Genomic DNA, 18,180 nt, shown 5'->3' with positions numbered 1-18,180 from the left:
TGTGTGTGTGTGTGTGTGTGTGTGTGTGTGTGTGTGTGTGTGTGTGTGTGTGTGTGTGTGTGTTTTGAATGGCTATAAGAGCATCGTTTTAGAACGGCAATTACAGTGCTACAGCGATTATCACTGTAATTGCACACACACACACACACACACACACACACACACACACACACACACACAACATAATGATAATGACACGGATTAGACACACGTATAAATGCACACACTTACTGACATGTGTGTGGCCGTACACACACACACCACACACACACACACACACCATACACTGTCAATAATGGCATTAGAAGTATGCTTTGTATAGCATGTACATTTGACTATCTTTCTGCAGGGGACCCTCTCAATTCTGATGTCATTGCACACTTTGTCTCAACCAATCACAGGCTTTTGATGAGACTTTGTCAGAGTCATCTTTGTAGGATAATGATTCATTCATACTAGTAGACGCTCATTTGACGACCGTGCACATCCCTCACCTTCCACGCATGACTTCTTTAGATGTATCAGGAAAGCCTTGTAAAGCTTGTTTTCTTTCTTTTCTAAAACACAGTGCTATATCCACGGTTGCCTAAAAGAAATCATGGACAACGGAACTCTCTGAAGCTCGGTGGGAAGGCCGTTTTTCAGAGATGGTTTATTTCACTGGACACTGTTTGAACTGGTTTAAATATCTTGTTCACATCGTCATTGAACACACACACACACACACACACACACACACACACACACACACACACACACACACACACACACACACACAGAGTTCCACAGACAGTCCCACCTTGAGCCTCCCAATGCCTGCCCTCCTCTCCCTCCTCCCTCCACCGTGTCTCTCCTCCGGCGGATGAATGGAGGTCTTTATTCCCTGGAGAACTGGTGGGAAGAAGGAGAAAACGAGAGAGAGGGGGGAGGAGGGGGTTTGTGAGAGTAGCCACAAGATCAACACTATTACAGCGCCTCTTTTCTCCCTCTGCTTTTTTCCCTCTCTTTCTCTCCTCCCCCTCCCTCTCCTCCGCTTTAAGTGCGGCGGACACAAAGGCGTGTTAGTATTCATGGTGTTTGTTTGCTGAGGAGCTGTCTCTCTCGCTCTGTGTGTGTGTGTGTGTGTGTGTGTGTGTGTGTGTGTGTGTGTGTGTGTGTGTGTGTGTGTGTGTGTGTGTGTGTGTGTGTGTGTGTGTGTGTGTGTGTGTGTGTGTGTGTGTGTGTGTGTGTGTGTGTGTGTGTGTGTGTGTGTGTGGCTGTCAGACACAGAGATCACAGAGAACCACCACTCTGAATGGAGCTACCAGGAGGAGAGGGTGTGTGTGTGTGTCTCAGAGCGTGGTTCCCACAGGGGGAGAATGGTCCTCTTCAGAACAGAGAATGAAAAGGAGGGATGAGATAGGAGAGGGGGGCACGAGGGCAAATATTGTGATGTCAAAGGAGAGAGGGAGAGAGAGTGTTCACTGCTCATGTGATAATATCAATCAGTCCATTTTGGAGGGAAGTGATGATAAGACTGTCTAGGCTCTTCTTTCTCTTTTTTTAAACTGTTCCCCTTTCCCTCCCTTCCCCTGCTCTCTCATTCTTTTACCAAAACCTTCCCCTCCCCCTCCTCTCGCTTTCTCTCTCTCCTTCCTTCTCCCCCCCCCCCCCACCTCTCTCTCGCTCTCTCTCTCTCTCTTTGTCTGTCTCTGGACAGCTGCCCAGTTCTTTACAGGGAAAATGAAACACTCTAACCACCAGGCACACCGCCAAATAAAAGGCTGCAAAAACAGAATTTGAAGGGCAGTGTGTGTGTGTGTGTGTGTGTGTGTGTGTGTGTGTGTGTGTGTGTGTGTGTGTGTGTGTGTGTGTGTGTGTGTGTGTGTGTGTGTGTGTGTGTGTGTGTGTGTGTGTGTGTGTGTGTGTGTGTGTGTGTGTGTGTGTGTGGTGGGTGAGAGACAGAGACAGATTTGGGTGGGGCAGTGTAAGTGTTCTGTTAGTGTTCTGAAATAATGTTCTGAAATAAGTATTCTGATTCCCTCCATGCTGGAGTCTGAGTTTTTCCAGAAAGGGACTGTGAAACTGAGAGAGAATATGGGCAGGGTCTACTGTTGAATTTGCAAGTATATTTAGTGTGTAGGAGTACCAGTTCACATCTGTTTTCATCTCAGCACTTTCACCTAACTGTGTTGTATGGTACCTTTCCTATGCTGCTGTCTGCAGTGTGTGTTTGTTGTTGACCACTGGAACTGATCTAGGATCAGCTTTACCTACGCAACCATCAGCAGGGGGAACACGAAACTGACCTCACTGATTGGCAGGTCTGTTATGTTGTCGTTAAAAGGCAGAGGGGTGTGTGCATGTGTGTATGTCTTAGAACCGGGAGATTTGGGAAGAAAATCCACATCGCCATAAATTGCCTGAATTGATGCGGTAACGACAAATAGAACAATAGGTTTATAACATTCATGTGCATCACAGTTGTTGTTTTTTACCCTTTAAACGGCAACTACTAATTTGACTGTTTTATAGTGATGGTAGATGTAATCGCTGCAGTTACATATCGGGATATCATTTTTTTTACCATATATTGCATCGTATCGTTTTGACAATATCACAATATTATTTTTGCGCTAGTTGGCTGTACCTGCACCAGAATCCCGGTATTTTTCCTTCATAGCTTGTTCTCCAACTTCTTTTGAAGTGTTTATGTCCATGACTGATGAAAACATGTTTTCTCGTGGCTCCCTCTTGTCTCTCTGCACCAGACATACAGTGCATTTGTTTTTTTGCTTGAAGTTGATCAAACACCTGTCTATATAATGTCCCATAGTTGACAGTGCAAGTCAGAGCAAAAAAAGGAATTGTCCATAGAGCTCCGTGACAGGATTGTGTCGAGGCACAGATCTGGGGAAGGGTACCAAAACATTTCTGCAGTATTGAAAGTCCCCAGAACACAGTGGCTTCCATCATTATTAAATGGAAGAAATCATTCTAGAGCTGGCCACACGACCAAACTGAGGAGTCTGGGGAGAAGGGCTTTGGTCAGGGAGGTGACCAAGAACCCGATGGTCACTCTGACAGAGTGCCTCTGTGGAGATGGTTGTCCTTCTGGAAAGTTCACCCATCTCTGCAGCACGCCACCAATCAGGCCTTTATGGTATAGTGGCCAGACGGAAGCCACTCCTCTTAAAAGGCACATGACAGCCACAGGGAGTTTGCCAAAAGGCCTTTGAAGGACTCTCAGACCATGAGAATTCAGATTCTCTATGAAACCAAGATTAAACTCTTTGACCTGAATACGAACCGTCACATCTGGAGGACATCTGGCACCATCCCTACGGTGAAGCATGGTGGTGGCAGCATCCCTACGGTGAAGCATGGTGGTGGCAGCATTTTGCTGTGGGGATGTTTTTCAGCGGCAGGGACTGGGAGACTAGTCAAGATCGAGGGAAAGATTGAACGCAGCAAAGCACAGAGAGATCCTTGATGAAAATCTGCTCCGGAGTGCTCAGGCCCTTAGACTGGGGCGAAGGTTCACCTTCCAACATGACAACAACCCTAAGCACACAGCCAAGACAACGCAGGAGTGGCTTCAGAGCAAGTCTCTGAATATCCTTGAGTGGCCCAGCCAGAGCCCAGACTTGAACCCGATTGAACATCTCTGGAGACCTGAAAATAGCTGTGCAGTGACGCCACATTTAACCTGAGAGCTTGAGAGAATCAGCAGAGAAGAATGGGCTGAAACTCCACAAATACTGGTGTGCCAAGCATGTAGCTTCATACCCAAGAAGACGCAAGGCTGTAATCGCTGCCAAAGGTGAGTACTTACGTAAATTTATTATTTTTAATACATTCGCAAACATTTCTAAAAACCTGTTTTTGCTTTGACAGTATAGGGTATTGTGTTTAGATTGATGAGGAGAAAAAAACTATTTATACACCCACATACCTCCATCTCTCTTTAGAATAAGGCTGTAGCGTAACAAAATGTGGACAAAGTCAATGGGGTCTGAATACTTTCCGAATGCACTGTATGTCTGTGTGTGTATCTATGTCTCTCTCCCTCTCTCTCTCTCTCTCTCTCTCTGTATGTGTGTTATCCTTAGAGGTCAGAGTTCAGACCCTGTGGATTAGCACTAATCACTAACTACTACTTCCTCTTCCGGGTCAGAGGTGTCACTTCCTGGTTTAGATAACAACACTGTGTGGTCTCTAAGGTAGTCACATACCAAGCCCTATATCTACTCCTAGCCTCTTGTCTCTGGCTCCTACTGTACCTTCAGATCTACACTGCCTAGGTGGTAGGAGTTGGTTTGGGATTGTGTAACAGTGTCAGACACACACACACACACACACATACACACACACACACACACACACAGAGGCCCTGCCACTGATGATGTAACACCCAGGGTTAAAGTGGAGGATCATGGGTAACGTGTGACTCACTCCTCTGTGGAGGTAAAGGTCACTGTGACTCATCAAGTTCAATGTTTGTGTCTGCGCACGCGCGCATGTGTGTGTGACTCTTCATATGACTCAACACTCATATGAGGAGTAGACTGACTGAAGGCCTTTTGACAACAGAAATAAGCAGTAACATAGAGTATGTGCTCTGGGATTGTGGTCCATCCTTGTAAGTGTCTACAGACAGGATCAATTCCATTATGATCAATCAGAGTGCCTGACCTTGACTGGCCAACTGTCCGGCTTCCTCATGAACTGTCTGTCATAACCCTGCCCTATAGACACTTCTGTAGATCTGGGGGAATTGGATGGGTATGCAAAATGGTAATGTATTAATATGGTACTAGTATATGGTAGCAATATGGTAGTATCTCTGATTTGGTATTCAAAGTTAGGGGCTAGTAAAATGTCTAGTTGGGTAGGGGCTAGGGTCGGTGGCTAGGGGTGGATGTGAGATGTCACTGTTTTGCTGGCTCAGGGTTAGTCCCTCTATTGCAACTCCCTTCCTGCCACCCCCTGCTGTCGGCTAGCAGTACTCACACCCCCTGCTGTCAGCTAGCAGTACTCACACCCCCTGCTGTCAGCTAGCAGTACTCACACCTCCTGCTGTCAGCTAGCAGTACTCACACCCCCTGCTGTCAGCTAGCAGTACTCACGCCTCCTGCTGTCAGCTAGCGGTACTCACACCTCCTGCTGTCAGCTAGCAGTACTCACACCTCCTGCTGTCAGCTAGCAGTACTCACACCCCCTGCTGTCAGCTAGCGGTACTCACTCCTCCTGCTGTCAGCAAGCAGTACTCACACCCCCTACTGTCAACTAGCAGTACTCACACCGTCAGCTAGCGGTACTCACACCCCCTGCTGTCAGCTAGCGGTACTCACACCCCCTGCTGTCATTTAGCGGTACTCACACCCCCTGCTGTCATTTAGCGGTACTCACACCCCTGCTGTCATTTAGCGGTACTCACACCCCCTGCTGTCATTTAGCGGTACTCACACCCCCTGCTGTCATTTAGCGATACTCACACCTCCTGCTATCATTTAGCGGTACTCACACCTCCTGCTGTCAGCTAGCGGTGCTCACACCCCCTGCTGTCATTTATCAGTACTCACAACTCACACCCCCTGCTGTCATTTAGCGCTACTCACACCCCCTGCTGTCATTTAGCTATACTCACACCCCCTGCTGTCAGCTAGCGGTACTCACACCCCCTGCTGTCAGCTAGCGACACTCACACCCCCTGCTGTCAGCTAGCGGTACTTACACCCCCTGCTGTCAGCTAGCGGTACTCACACCTGCTGCTGTCAGCTAGCGGTACTCACACCCCCTGCTGTCATTTATCAGTACTCACACCCCCTGCTGTCATTTATCAGTACTCACACCCCCTGCTGTCATTTAGCGCTACTCACACCCCCTGCTGTCATTTAGCTATACTCACACCCCCTGCTGTCAGCTAGCGGTACTCACACCCCCAGCTGTCAGCTAGCGGTACTCACACCCCCTGCTGTCAGCTAGCGGTACTCACACCCCTTGCTGTCAGCTAGCGGTACTCACACCTGCTGCTGTCAGCTAGCGGTAATCACACCCCCTGCTGTCATTTAGCGGTACTCACACCCCCTGCTGTCATTTAGCGGTACTCACACCCCCTGCTGTCAGCTAGCGGTACTCACACCCCCTGCTGTCATTTAGCTGTACTCACACCCACTGCTGTCAGCTAGCGGTACTCACACCCCCTGCTGTCATTTAGCTGTACTCACACCCCCTGCTGTCAGCTAGTGATACTCACACCCCCTGCTGTCAGCTAGCGGTACTCACTCCCCCTGCTGTCATTTAGCTGTTCTTACACCCCCTGCTGTCAGCTAGCGGTACTCACACGCCACTGAGCCGGAGGAACTATGGGACTGACATGATAGTGGTGAAATAGAGATAGTGGGTAGTGCGGAGAAAAGGAGGAGGGTGGAGCAGAGTGAGAGGATGGAGAGAAAGACGAAGGAAGAGCAAGAGAGAAGAGGGGGCAGAACAAAAATTGCCAAGAAACCATCCAGTTTCAAACAGACTAGGGGAAGTGGCCATGCATCCTTCCTTTATTATCTCTGTGGTGAGTTTGTGGTTAGAGAGACTAGCGCACAGCTCATGGAGAGAGGGGCAGTGAGGGAGGGAGTGAGAGGGTGGGGAATTCTCTTTGAAGTTAGATTAAAAGCACATGTTTTTTTAGTTATATTTGGGACTGTGTGCGACTGTGATAATTTGTATTTTATTTTTATTTTACCCATATTTTACCAGTTAAGTTAACTGAGAACACATTGTCATTTACAGCAACGACCTGGAGAATAGTTGCAGGGGGGGAGGAGGGGGGATGAGCTGTGTGACCCTGCTCTAGAGAGGATATCAGTAAAGAAGGTATTCTAAGCTCCTGCCTGTCCATTCTCAGATATCCGGGTCATTTGAGTTAGAATGACTGGCACCTGATACAGACATGCTATCACCTTACACACACACACACACGCGCACAGTTCCCTCTCCAGACTCATCTCAGAGCATCCTGTGAGTGACGGCCTGTACTCTGCAGATAAACAGCCCTGTGTGTCCCTATGCATGTAACTGTGTGTGTGTGTGTGTGTGTGTGTGTGTGTGTGCAGCCTGTGCTCTGCAGATAAACAACCTGCTGAGGAGAGAAGCAGAATGAGTCTCACTCACTGACTACTGATTGGATGGTGAGAGAGAGAGCGAGAGAGAGAAGCGCATTGGTAGATGAGATGTGACTCTGTGTTTGGCTGTTTTGCTTTGTTCCCTGCAACCACTGAGCAGAGATGAATCCTGTAAAATGGCTGTCATAGGCTCTGGTTTCTCTGGCACTGCTGTGTGTGTGTGCATGATGGTTTCCGTTAGCCGGTAATTGACAACTTTTGGCCGATTCAAAAAATGTTGCCGGTCAAATGACTGGGAGAGAAAACAATAACATTGCTAAATAATGCTTTTTATTCATTGATGAAAAATAGTCGACATACACTACTGTTCAAAAGTTTGGGGTCGCTTAGAAATGTCCTTGTTTTTGAAAGAAAAGCACATTTTCTGTCCAATTAAACAACATCAAATCAGAAATACAGTGTAGACATTGTTAATGTTGTAAATGACTATTGTAGCTGGAAACGTCTGATTGTTCATGGAATATCTACATAGGCCCATTATCAGCAACCATCACTCCTGTGTTCCAATGGCACGTTGTGTTAGATAATATAAGTTTATCATTTTAAAAGGCTAATTGATCATTAGAAAACCCTTTTGCAATGATGTTAGCACAGCTGAAAACTGTTGTTCTGATTAAAGAAGCAATTAAACAATAAAAAAGCAGTAACTGTCCACCTTTAGACTATTTGAGTATCTGGAGCATTAGCATTTGTGGGTTCAGTTACAGGCTCAAAATGGCTAGAAACAAAGAACTTTCTTCTGGAACTCGTCAGTCTATTCTTGTTCTGAGAAATGATGGCTATTCCATGCTCAGCATTTCAGGCATGTCTTTGCATCATAGGCTGAGCCTGCTAATTACAGACAAAACCACACACACACACACACACACATTCGCTGCTTCACATGTCAGCCCCTTTAGATTCTGTTACTGTGTGTCTAGTGGTACACACCACAGTGTTTAGACTACTGTGTGTACTGTATTCATGTTTTAACTAAGTTAGGGATCCAGTTACCCAGACATCCTTCGCTGACTGATTAAAGATCATGATCTCTCTCTCTCTCTCTCTCCCTCTCAGCATTGAATATATTTACCACAGGAATTGAATTGCTCTGTAAACAGCTTTTGTTCAATATTGTTTTGAATGCTTAAAGGGATAGTTCATCCAAAATATATATTTGGGTCAAATTACTCTTACCTTCAGTTGTGTCTGAAGGCCTATGGTGACAGAATCTACAATAATCCATTATTTACTTCTGGCTACAGCCTGGAGTTAGCGTATTAGCATCATCCGATTTCATCAGTGGTTCCAGGCGAACCGATGTTAGCAAAGCTGCACTGCAAACCGCAACTTCCTCAAACTCTTCAAACTAAGTTCGGTAGTTGGTGGAGTTAGCAGGGATTTTTTTTACCTGCATACTGCTGAAATAATTGCTGGAATTTGGTTGCTCAAAACTGGAGCTATTTCCTCATGTAGCCGCAGCACAGAGCATCACTATGTGTTTTCCAGTGATGACGTCATCCACCTGGTGAAGGCACTTTGACGTGGATCGCTTTCCAGGTGTCGACAAAACTGACCGGTAAACATAGGAAGTAGAAGAGCATTTGACAATTAGAATTTTATTGGAAAAATAACAACAGTCTCGCAGTGAGGAAAACATGGCTAGGTTCTTCACGAGTATCGACGATACCAAACTTAGTTTGAAGTGTTTTTGAGGAAGTTTCGGCTTGCAGTGCAGCTTTGCTAACATCCAGTTGCCTGGAACCACTGATTGAAGTCTGACGATGCTAACTCCAGGTAAGGGTAATTTTACCCATATACAGATTTTGGATGAATTATCCAACAGTCTGTTCATAGTAGACTTGGATATAAGCTGTTGTCCCCTACTGAATGTTCATGTTGCTCCATAAAGACCAGCTATATTGTATGTTCCAATAGTTTGAGTCCTGATCTGTCTTCTTCATGTTTCTCTCTTCAGACCTATGAGAGACCCTTCAAAGCAGCAGAACCTAGAGAGGGGGGGCTACTGCAACTACTGGGGGATGTCACCCCCCCAAAACACCAGCCCAAGCCCTCTATCCTACACACCACACCACTGCCCCCCCACACACTCACATACCAACCCCAACAGCAACACACACAGCCACCAAAGTTCACACACCAACATACACACAGTCCATCCTGGGCCACGCCTCCCTCCGCACCTCCAGCCAATCCAGTGCATGCGGAGCCTAGCAGAGAACCAGCGGGAGCCAATAGGAGCCCTCTCTCTGACCTGGCCCCTTCCTTCCTCAAACCTCCAATGAAGAGAGTACCAGGAAGCCCCTCCCCTCGCTCTTACAGCCCATCCCCCCATCGACACCTGAGCCCTGATCCCGTGTTGCCCGTAGTAACGGACGCTAGCATTCTAAACCTGACCTCTCTCTCCAGAGGGCGGGGCTTACAGGAGGTCAGTGAGCAGCTGTTTGGAAACATCAAGAGGAAGTACGGCAGGAAGGACCCCCAGAGGACTCAGGGTAATACCCACAATGCAGAGCTGCCATGGGGAAGGAGGGCAGAGAAAGATGCAGAGAGTCCAATAGTTCCAGATGAAAGGCAGAAGTTCAGGAGGGAGGAGACCCCTGAGCTGGAGAGAGAAGAGAAGGAGCGGGAGAGCATAGGAAGGACAGGAGAGGAGGAGGAGAGGGAGATGCCAAAGCTTGGTGCTCCTGTGCTGATGGAGGAGGGAAAAGGGAGGAAGAGGAGGAGGAGGCGGTCTCTCCAGGAGTCACTCACCCAGGAGGACCAATCGGAGCAGCTGCAGGGCACTGACATCACAGAGAGGAATGAATCAGGGCCTCCGGAGCCCAAAGTGTCCCACAAAATGAAAGGCCACAAGATGGAATCATACAAGAGTGAGTCTAGGTCAGGTCGGGGTGAGGAGGGTAGCCAGCCAGAGGCAGACGGAGACAGAGGAGAGAATGGGGAGAGAGCAGACAGAGCAGAGAAAGGAGAGAGAGGAGAGAAGGGAGAGAAAGGAGCGAGAGGAGACAAAGGAGAGAAGGCGGAGAGAGGAGAGAGGGGGATGAGTGGGGCCGACATGGAATCAGCCATGATCCAGAGCTGGGTGAGGAAAAACCCAGTTGGCCGTCCTAGATCATCCACAGACCCCCACAAACACCCTGACCCTAACCCTAGCCCCAGATTGCCAAGCCCTAACCTTAACCATATCCATAGTCCAAGATCCAGTCTCAACCCTAACCCTACACTGCCCAACCTAAGCCCCGGCCTTAACCCTATCCCCAACACCAGCCCAAAACTCAGCCCTTACCCCAGACCCCCTAAGACCAAGGACCGGTGGTCCTACCTCAAGTCCCGAAGCCCCCCAGGCCTGATCCAGAGGGAGAGTGGCCGCAGCCCCCTGTCAGCCATGTCTGAGCCCCCCTCTGCCTTCCCCATCACCCCCTCCAGCCCCCTGTACACCAACACAGATAGTCTGACTGTCCACACCCCCGCCAAGCGCAAACGAGGTCGTCCCAAAAAACAACCCCTGCTCACTGTGGAAACCATCCATGAAGGCACTTCCACCTCCCCCCTGAGCCCTCTGGCCCGGGAGAACCCCGCGGGGCTCAGCCGCAGGAGGAAGACTCACACGCTAACCACGCTAGCCCAAATCACATCGGGTTCCATTAGCCCCAATGCTAATGGGTTGAAACTGCAGCGCAGTGAGGGTGGCCATGTCAGGTCGGTGAAGAAGCTGAAGCTGGGGAAGGTGCAGAGTATCCTGAATGAGATCCTATCAGGCTCCGGCCAACATGGCAGCCTGGCACTGAAGTCAGCCTCAGCTCCTGTCTCTTCCACCATGACGGCCATGGCCTCTACCATTGAGGCGCATCTGGGGAAACAAATCAATGTCAGTAAGAGAGGAACCATCTATATCGGGAAAAAGAGAGGGAGGAAGCCACGCTCCAACACCCAAACCCTTCCCCACAGGGGCGGGGCCAAGCCTCCTTTGCCTGTCCCCATGTCCAGCCTGTACAACAGCCTTCTAGTGCCTTCCACCCTCCCTCCCAGCTCCACTACCCTCCTCCTCAGACCCAGTCACACCCTGTCCTCTCTGTGCCTCCCTGGCCCTCGCGGCCCCTACTCTGACTCCACCATGCCCAGCCTGCAGCCCATCAGTGCCCTGCCCTCTAAACCCCTAGGCAGGGGGCTACTGGGAGCCGGCTGGAAGCTGTCTCCCCCGCTCCTCCTGGCCAACTCCCCGTCCCACCTATCTGAGGGGGCAGCATCGGTCAAGGAGGTGACGCTGTCACCCATCAGCGAATCACACAGCGAGGAGACCATTCCCAGCGACAGCGGCATAGGGACAGACAACAACAGCACCTCTGACCAAACAGAGAAGGGAACCAACGCACGACGCAGGTATCTATCTCTCTAGGAGTGAGTCCGTGAGTGAGTTGAGTGCGCGCGTGAGGGTGTTTGTTAGTTAGTAGTAAGTGAATGCATTAGTATGTTCATTAGTTAGTAGTAAGTGAGTGTGTCAGGTAGGTAGGCAGTTAGTTAGTTGATGTTGCCCAGGGGTTTGGTTGAATCCACAGTAGCATCATTGTACATCCAGTTGACAGGATGATGTTGTGTGTTGCAGATACTCATTTGACCTGTCTGGGTTTGAGGCTGCGGAGGCTGCAGCTCTGGAGGCCTCCAGTCGCGGCAGTAGGGGTCGCTGCGTGCGGCAGGCGGCAGTGGTGGACAACTTCCTGTCCCAGCAAGAGAAGAAGCAGAAACACCGCAGGAAGAGGAAGTGCCTGCAGAGCCGCGACCACCTGCACTTCCTGTCTGAGCTAGAAGAGGTATCAAATCAAACCTCCTATTAAAATCTCCTCAAACGTAGTGTATGAGTAGAATGAAGTTACCACTAGACTTATTGTGTATTATGTGGTTTTAGAGGCAGGGTTCATTGTGATGTCTGGAATAGAACAGATTGAACGGTATCAAACAGATGGAAACCCCAAGTGGTTGATATCTTTCCATTCCAGCCATTAAAATGAGCACATCTTCATATATTTCTAAATAGGCCCACAAGCCTCATCAGGACTGTATTATAACAAAACATTAGGAACTCTTTCCATGACATAGACTGACCAGTTGAATCCAGATTAAAACTATGATCCCTTGTTGATGTCACTTGTTAATTTCACTTCAATCAGGTTCGATGAAGGGGAGGAGACAGGTTAAAGAAGGTGTTTTAAGCCTTGAGACAATTGAGACATGGATTGTGTATATGTACGATTCAGAGGGTGAATGGGCAAGACAAAATATTTAAGTGTCTTTAAACAAGGTATGGTAGTGGATGCCAGGTGCACCGGTTTGTGTCAAGAACTGCAAATCTGCTGGGTTTTTCACGCTCAACAGTTTCCTGTGCGTATCAAGAATGGTCCACCACCCAATGGACATCCAGCCAACTTGACCCAACTGTGGGAAGCATTGGAGTCAACATGGGCCAGAATCCCTGTGGAACGCCTTCAACACCTTGTAGATTCCATGCACCAAAGAATTGAGGATGTTATGAGGGCAAAAGGGGGGGGGGGGGGGGGGGGGGCGTGCAACTCAATATTTGGTAGACTTGATGTATTATCCAGTACTGATTTAATATGACTGTGTTATATTATCCTGTATGGTTGAGCGGTATCTGTGTTTTCATATTGACACGAGGAAATCAAGATGGCAGACAGCTGTAAAGATGTTTCAAACACGGCAGAAAGCTCACAGTATCTGATGCCCGGTCTCTTTATTCATTCAGACACCTCCTTAGATAACTAACTAGCAAGTTAAACTAAGGGGTGGCGTTGACGCAACATTTCTGCTATTTTCATGCCGAAAAAAAGATAAAACGCGTAAGAAATATCTCAAATGCTTCTTATTGTAATTTCTGCTCGGCATCAGACAAATGTTATGCTTCTGTTGCACTTCTCCACTCGGATAAGAATTCCCAAACGGGCGTTCTATCAGCAGAGGACTCTCTGACCGAGGCGTAGCTACTTTTCTCCAGTACGTTTCTCGTTGTAGCCAAGTTACTTGCTCTGGTAAAATGCAAGATTAACTTTAAGCAAAACATTATGAAAATGTAGCTGGCTACATTCGTTCTATGATAAACATTATAAATATGATAACTTTTTCATTGTAAGCTCATTTACTTGTGTGGCTGCCAGCCAAATAGCGTTGCACTTCTGTTGTCATCTGATGAAAATGAAGATATTTTCTGCCCAATGTGTTGCACTAATGTATTTTCTGTGAAGGAAAACTACAGTTGCACGTCACTGATCACTCTATTGAAGCAAAAAAAACACGGTTGACTTTGAATATAAAACCCCTGTCAATACACAGCTTCCGCTTTCTCCCGTTGTGCTATTTACAAACAAACACATGACTGGCTCAACTGTTCCGGGGAACTACGGTAAGCTTCAAAATGTCAAATGTGACAAGTGAAATGAAGAACACAATCTTATTTATCTCCTAACGTATTGCGCAAGTTGACCTTAAAAAAAATAGCTACAAATATTCAAAAGTATTGAAAAACTGTTTCAACAGTATTGACGCTATTGGAAAAACCATTGCATGGCTATTTCCAAATACCACGGTATACAATATTACTGCCTAAGTCTATTATCCAGTACTGTTAAATGATCCAGTTCTGATGTGGCCTCCTCCTCCTCCTCTCCTCTGCCAGGTTGTGGTGAAGCTGCAGCAGCTACATGTGTCTCACCGACGCTACGCCTCCTGCTACCCTCAGCACCCCTACCCCTCCATCTTCCGCCTCAACTTCCACCACCACTACTACCCCCTGACCTACGACCCCTACCCCTGTGACCCCGCCCCTTACTTGCGCAGGACCGCCGAGCTCAAGGCCAAGAGGAGGCGCGGCCGGCCCGCCAAAGCCAGTGAGCCAATCACGTCCAAGCTGCCTTTTGTCCAGGGGTTTGGGTATCCACTGGCAGGGGCGAACTACTATGCACCGTATGCCATGCCTTACGCCCCGCCTCTGAGCCTGGGCTACTACCCCCCAGCACCCCCCCTCTACCTGCCCCACCATTCCCATAGCCCTTCACCACCCTCCCACTTCATGAGGCCTGCTGTCCCCCCTCCTAAGTTCCACTCTGGAGGCCACTCCAAGCTCCAGGCCGGGGCCAAGCTACGGACGTCTAGCGGCCCACTGCAGGCTTCCTCTGGTCGGGGAGAAGGACTGGGATCCCTGGGTGGTGATGGTGGAGGGGTGAGGCTCCACAAGAGGAAACACAAGCACAAACACAAGCACAAGGAAGAGACCCCTCTCCTCTCACCTCATGACAGACAGGAGCTGGGCGGGCTCTTCAGCGGTGCCAAGACCAATGGGCTGCTCAACCTGTTGACTGACAGGCGGGAGATGAAAAATCCGAAGCATCAGGAGCAGCAAAGGGGGGGTGGGCGAGGCTCTAGAGGGGGGTCCCGAGGAGCGATGTTTGAGTCGGACCCTCTCTCTTCTCTCTCCATGGACCATGTCCAGTTCCGCCCACGCATGCCCGGACAGCCAATGAGCAGCTTCCTGAGCAGCTACAGGAGCCAATCACAGTGGCCAGAGCTGACCTCTGACCTTTTTAGATTGCGGGAGGAGGGCAGTGGGCGTGGCAGAAGAAGGGGCTTAGCAGTGTTTGGAGAGGAAGGGGTGATGTCATTCCACAATGCCAGGAAAGAGAAGAGCCAAGAAACAGAAGAGCCAATCCACAATGCCAGCCCCACTCTAACAGGTAACAACTTATTACTACTCTATAACAGGCTTATTACCGTGTTATAACACAGCCCCACTCTAACAGGTAACAACTTATTACTACTCTATAACAGGCTTATTACCGTGTTATAACACAGCCCCACTCTGACAGGTAACAACTTATTACTACTCTATAACAGGCTTATTACCGTGTTATAACACAGCCCCACTCTAACAGGTAACAACTTATTACTACTCTATAACAGGCTTATTACCGTGTTATAACACAGCCCCACTCTGACAGCTAACAACTTATTACTACTCTATAACAGGCTTATTACCGTGTTATAACACAGCCCCACTCTGACAGCTAACAACTTATTACTACTCTATAACAGGCTTATTACCGTGTTATAACACAGCCCCACTCTGACAGCTAACAACTTATTACTACTCTATAACAGGCTTATTACCGTGTTATAACACAGCCCCACTAACAGGTAACAACTTATTACTACTCTATAACAGGCTTATTACCGTGTTATAACACAGCCCCACTCTAACAGGTAACAACTTATTACTACTCTATAACAGGCTTATTACTGTGTTATAACACAGCCCCACTAACAGGTAACAACTTATTACTACTCTATAACAGGCTTATTACCGTGTTATAACACAGCCCCACTCTGACAGCTAACAACTTGTTACTACTCTATAACAGGCTTATTACCGTGTTATAACACAGCCCCACTCTAACAGGTAACAACTTATTACTACTCTATAACAGGCTTATTACTGTGTTATAACACAGCCCCACTAACAGGTAACAACTTATTACTACTCTATAACAGGCTTATTACCGTGTTATAACACAGCCCCACTAACAGGTAACAACTTATTACTACTCTATAACAGGCTTATTACCGTGTTATAACAACTTATTACTACTCAATAACAGGCTTATTACCGTGTTATAACACAGCCCCCTCTCTCCAGATATCTGTTTTTTTTGTACCGATGCGCTGCATTAATTCCAGTCTCTATAGTGAAAACAACATCAGTAATTCCTTCTTCTTCTTCTTCGTTTAAAAAAACCTAAACTGTATATATATGATATGGGTAACATATAAGATGTCTGCCCAGTTTTCAGAGCAGACAGATGAACATGTGTAAGCCTATAGCAGACAAAGAGGTAGTCAGCTCCTAAAACACTAAATACTGAACAAATGTGTTTTTGGTACATTCTGTATTCTGAGTGCAGCGAGCACATCTGGCCAGAGAGAGAGAGAGAGAGAGAGAGAGAGAGAGAGAGAGAGAGAGAGAGAGAGAGAGAGAGAGAGAGAGAGAGAGAGAGAGAGAGAGAGAGAGAGAGAGAGAGAGAGAGAGAGAGAGAGAGAGAGAGAGAGAGAGAGAACGAAACGCATGGCTGGAAAGGACTATAATTCACCAATCTCTCCCTCCCTCCATCCATTCCTCCCAGCCTGCCAATGGTTGGTCCCAGAGATATATGATTCTCAGGTTGTGATTTATATTCTCCAAACAGGCAGTAAAAGGCAGTGGCTGTGTTAACAGAGCTGGCCACCAGCCAGGGCTTTAATGAGTGGGGCCTAGTCCAGTGGAGGGGGAGAGAAGCCAGGGGCTCACTTAGATTACATCCCCCTCCCCGGGGGACCCGCGGGGGGTGACTCACAGACACACTACCCCCTCTCTCTAACCCCCCTTTTTCTCTCTCCTTCCTCCATCTCTCGTTCTGCCCCAGACAGGTTATACCACTTCTTTCTCTCTCTTCCCTCACATCCCTCTCTCTTCTCCCTGTCCCCTATCTTTCTGGCCTCTACTCCCTCCCTCTCTCTCAATAAACTCTCCCCTGTCTCCCTCTCTCTCTCCTCCTTCTCTCACCTACCCTCTTCACTCCCTCTCTCTTCTGTCTCCCCTCCCTCTCTCTCCCCCGTCTCTCCTCACTCTACCAGCATGACTTACTGCTACGCTCCACAGACCAGCCCCAGCCCAATTAAAACACACACACACACACACACACACACACACACTGATCTATAATTCATATTATCCTCCACTCTTGTGTGATTGAATGTGTTTCTAAATCATTTCCTCCCTGTGATTGGGTGTTTATCTGAGCCTGATTTGAACTGTGTGTGTGTGTGTGTGTGTGTGTGTGTGTGTGTGTGTGTGTGTGTGTGTGTGTGTGTGTGTGTGTGTGTGTGTGTGTGTGTGTGTGTGGTGTGCTCCCACTAATCAGCAGGTTCCACTGCAGCTGACAGCAATCTCTCACATAATCATTTGTATAAAAGCAGGTCATCCTTTTTGCAGAGTTAATGAGAGTGATTTTCTCTTCGCGTACACACACACACACAAACAATAGAATCCTTCCTCCTGCAGTTGGCTGAAAGCTCTGGAGAGCAGTGTACCTTAAACACAGATCTTACCATACCCAAATCTTATTGAGTAGGGTGGAGGACGCAAAACAGAACTGCCTTCACATCAGTCACAGAGCTATAGACACTGGATAACTGCCTTCAGATCAGTCACAGAGCTATAGACACTGAAGAACTGCCTTCAGATCAGTCACAGAGCTATAGACACTGAAGAACTGCCTTCAGATCAGTCACAGAGCTATAGACAATGAAGAACTGCCTTCAGATCAGTCACAGAGCAATAGACACTGAAGAACTGCCTTCAGATCAGTCACAGAGCTATAGACACTGAAGAACTGCCTTCAGATCAGTCACAGAGCTATAGACACTGAAGAACTGCCTTCAGATCAGTCACAGAGCTATAGACACTGAAGAACTGCCTTCAGATCAGTCACAGAGCTATAGACACTGAATAACTGCCTTCAGATCAGTCACAGAGCTATAGACACTGAAGAACTGCTGAAGGTCATCATTTTTTATGATGCATATATGCAGCTCGTAAATTTCTGCTACTTAATGTGTGTGTGTATGTGTGTGTGTGTGTCCGCACCAAATAAATTGCTGCTACTCAGTGCTTAGCGTATTAGACTAATGACTCTTTGTCTCAGTAGAAGAGAGGCTATGGACAGGAGGCTTTATTATACAGAACACTATGGACAGGAGGCTTTATTATACAGAACACTATGGACAGGAGGCTTTATTATACAGAACACTATGGACACGAGGCTTTATTATACAGAACACTATGGACAGGAGGCTTTATTATACAGAACACTATGGACAGGAGGCTTTATTATACAGAACACTATGGACAGGAGGCTTTATACAGAACACTATGGACAGGAGGCTTTATTATACAGAACACTATGGACAGGAGGCTTTA

The 18,180-nt window shown here is 47.8% G+C and overlaps 1 protein-coding gene across 1 annotated transcript in view; it reads left to right on the top strand.

Annotated features, from left to right (window-relative positions):
- Positions 1-18,180, top strand: part of LOC139411005 (SET-binding protein-like) — a 57,066-nt gene that overhangs the window by 28,308 nt on the left and 10,578 nt on the right. The window contains exons 3-5 of the mRNA XM_071156773.1: positions 9,118-11,543; positions 11,767-11,971; positions 13,849-14,902. Coding sequence (XP_071012874.1) covers positions 9,118-11,543; positions 11,767-11,971; positions 13,849-14,902 — 3,685 coding nt within the window. The remainder of the gene's footprint in view (positions 1-9,117; positions 11,544-11,766; positions 11,972-13,848; positions 14,903-18,180) is intronic.

This window comes from Oncorhynchus clarkii, chromosome 6 (assembly GCF_045791955.1).
Source record: "Oncorhynchus clarkii lewisi isolate Uvic-CL-2024 chromosome 6, UVic_Ocla_1.0, whole genome shotgun sequence".
NCBI lineage: Eukaryota > Metazoa > Chordata > Actinopteri > Salmoniformes > Salmonidae > Oncorhynchus > Oncorhynchus clarkii.
The sequence above is the reverse complement of the archived record's forward strand: the minus strand, read 5'-3'. Positions and strand labels throughout refer to the sequence as shown.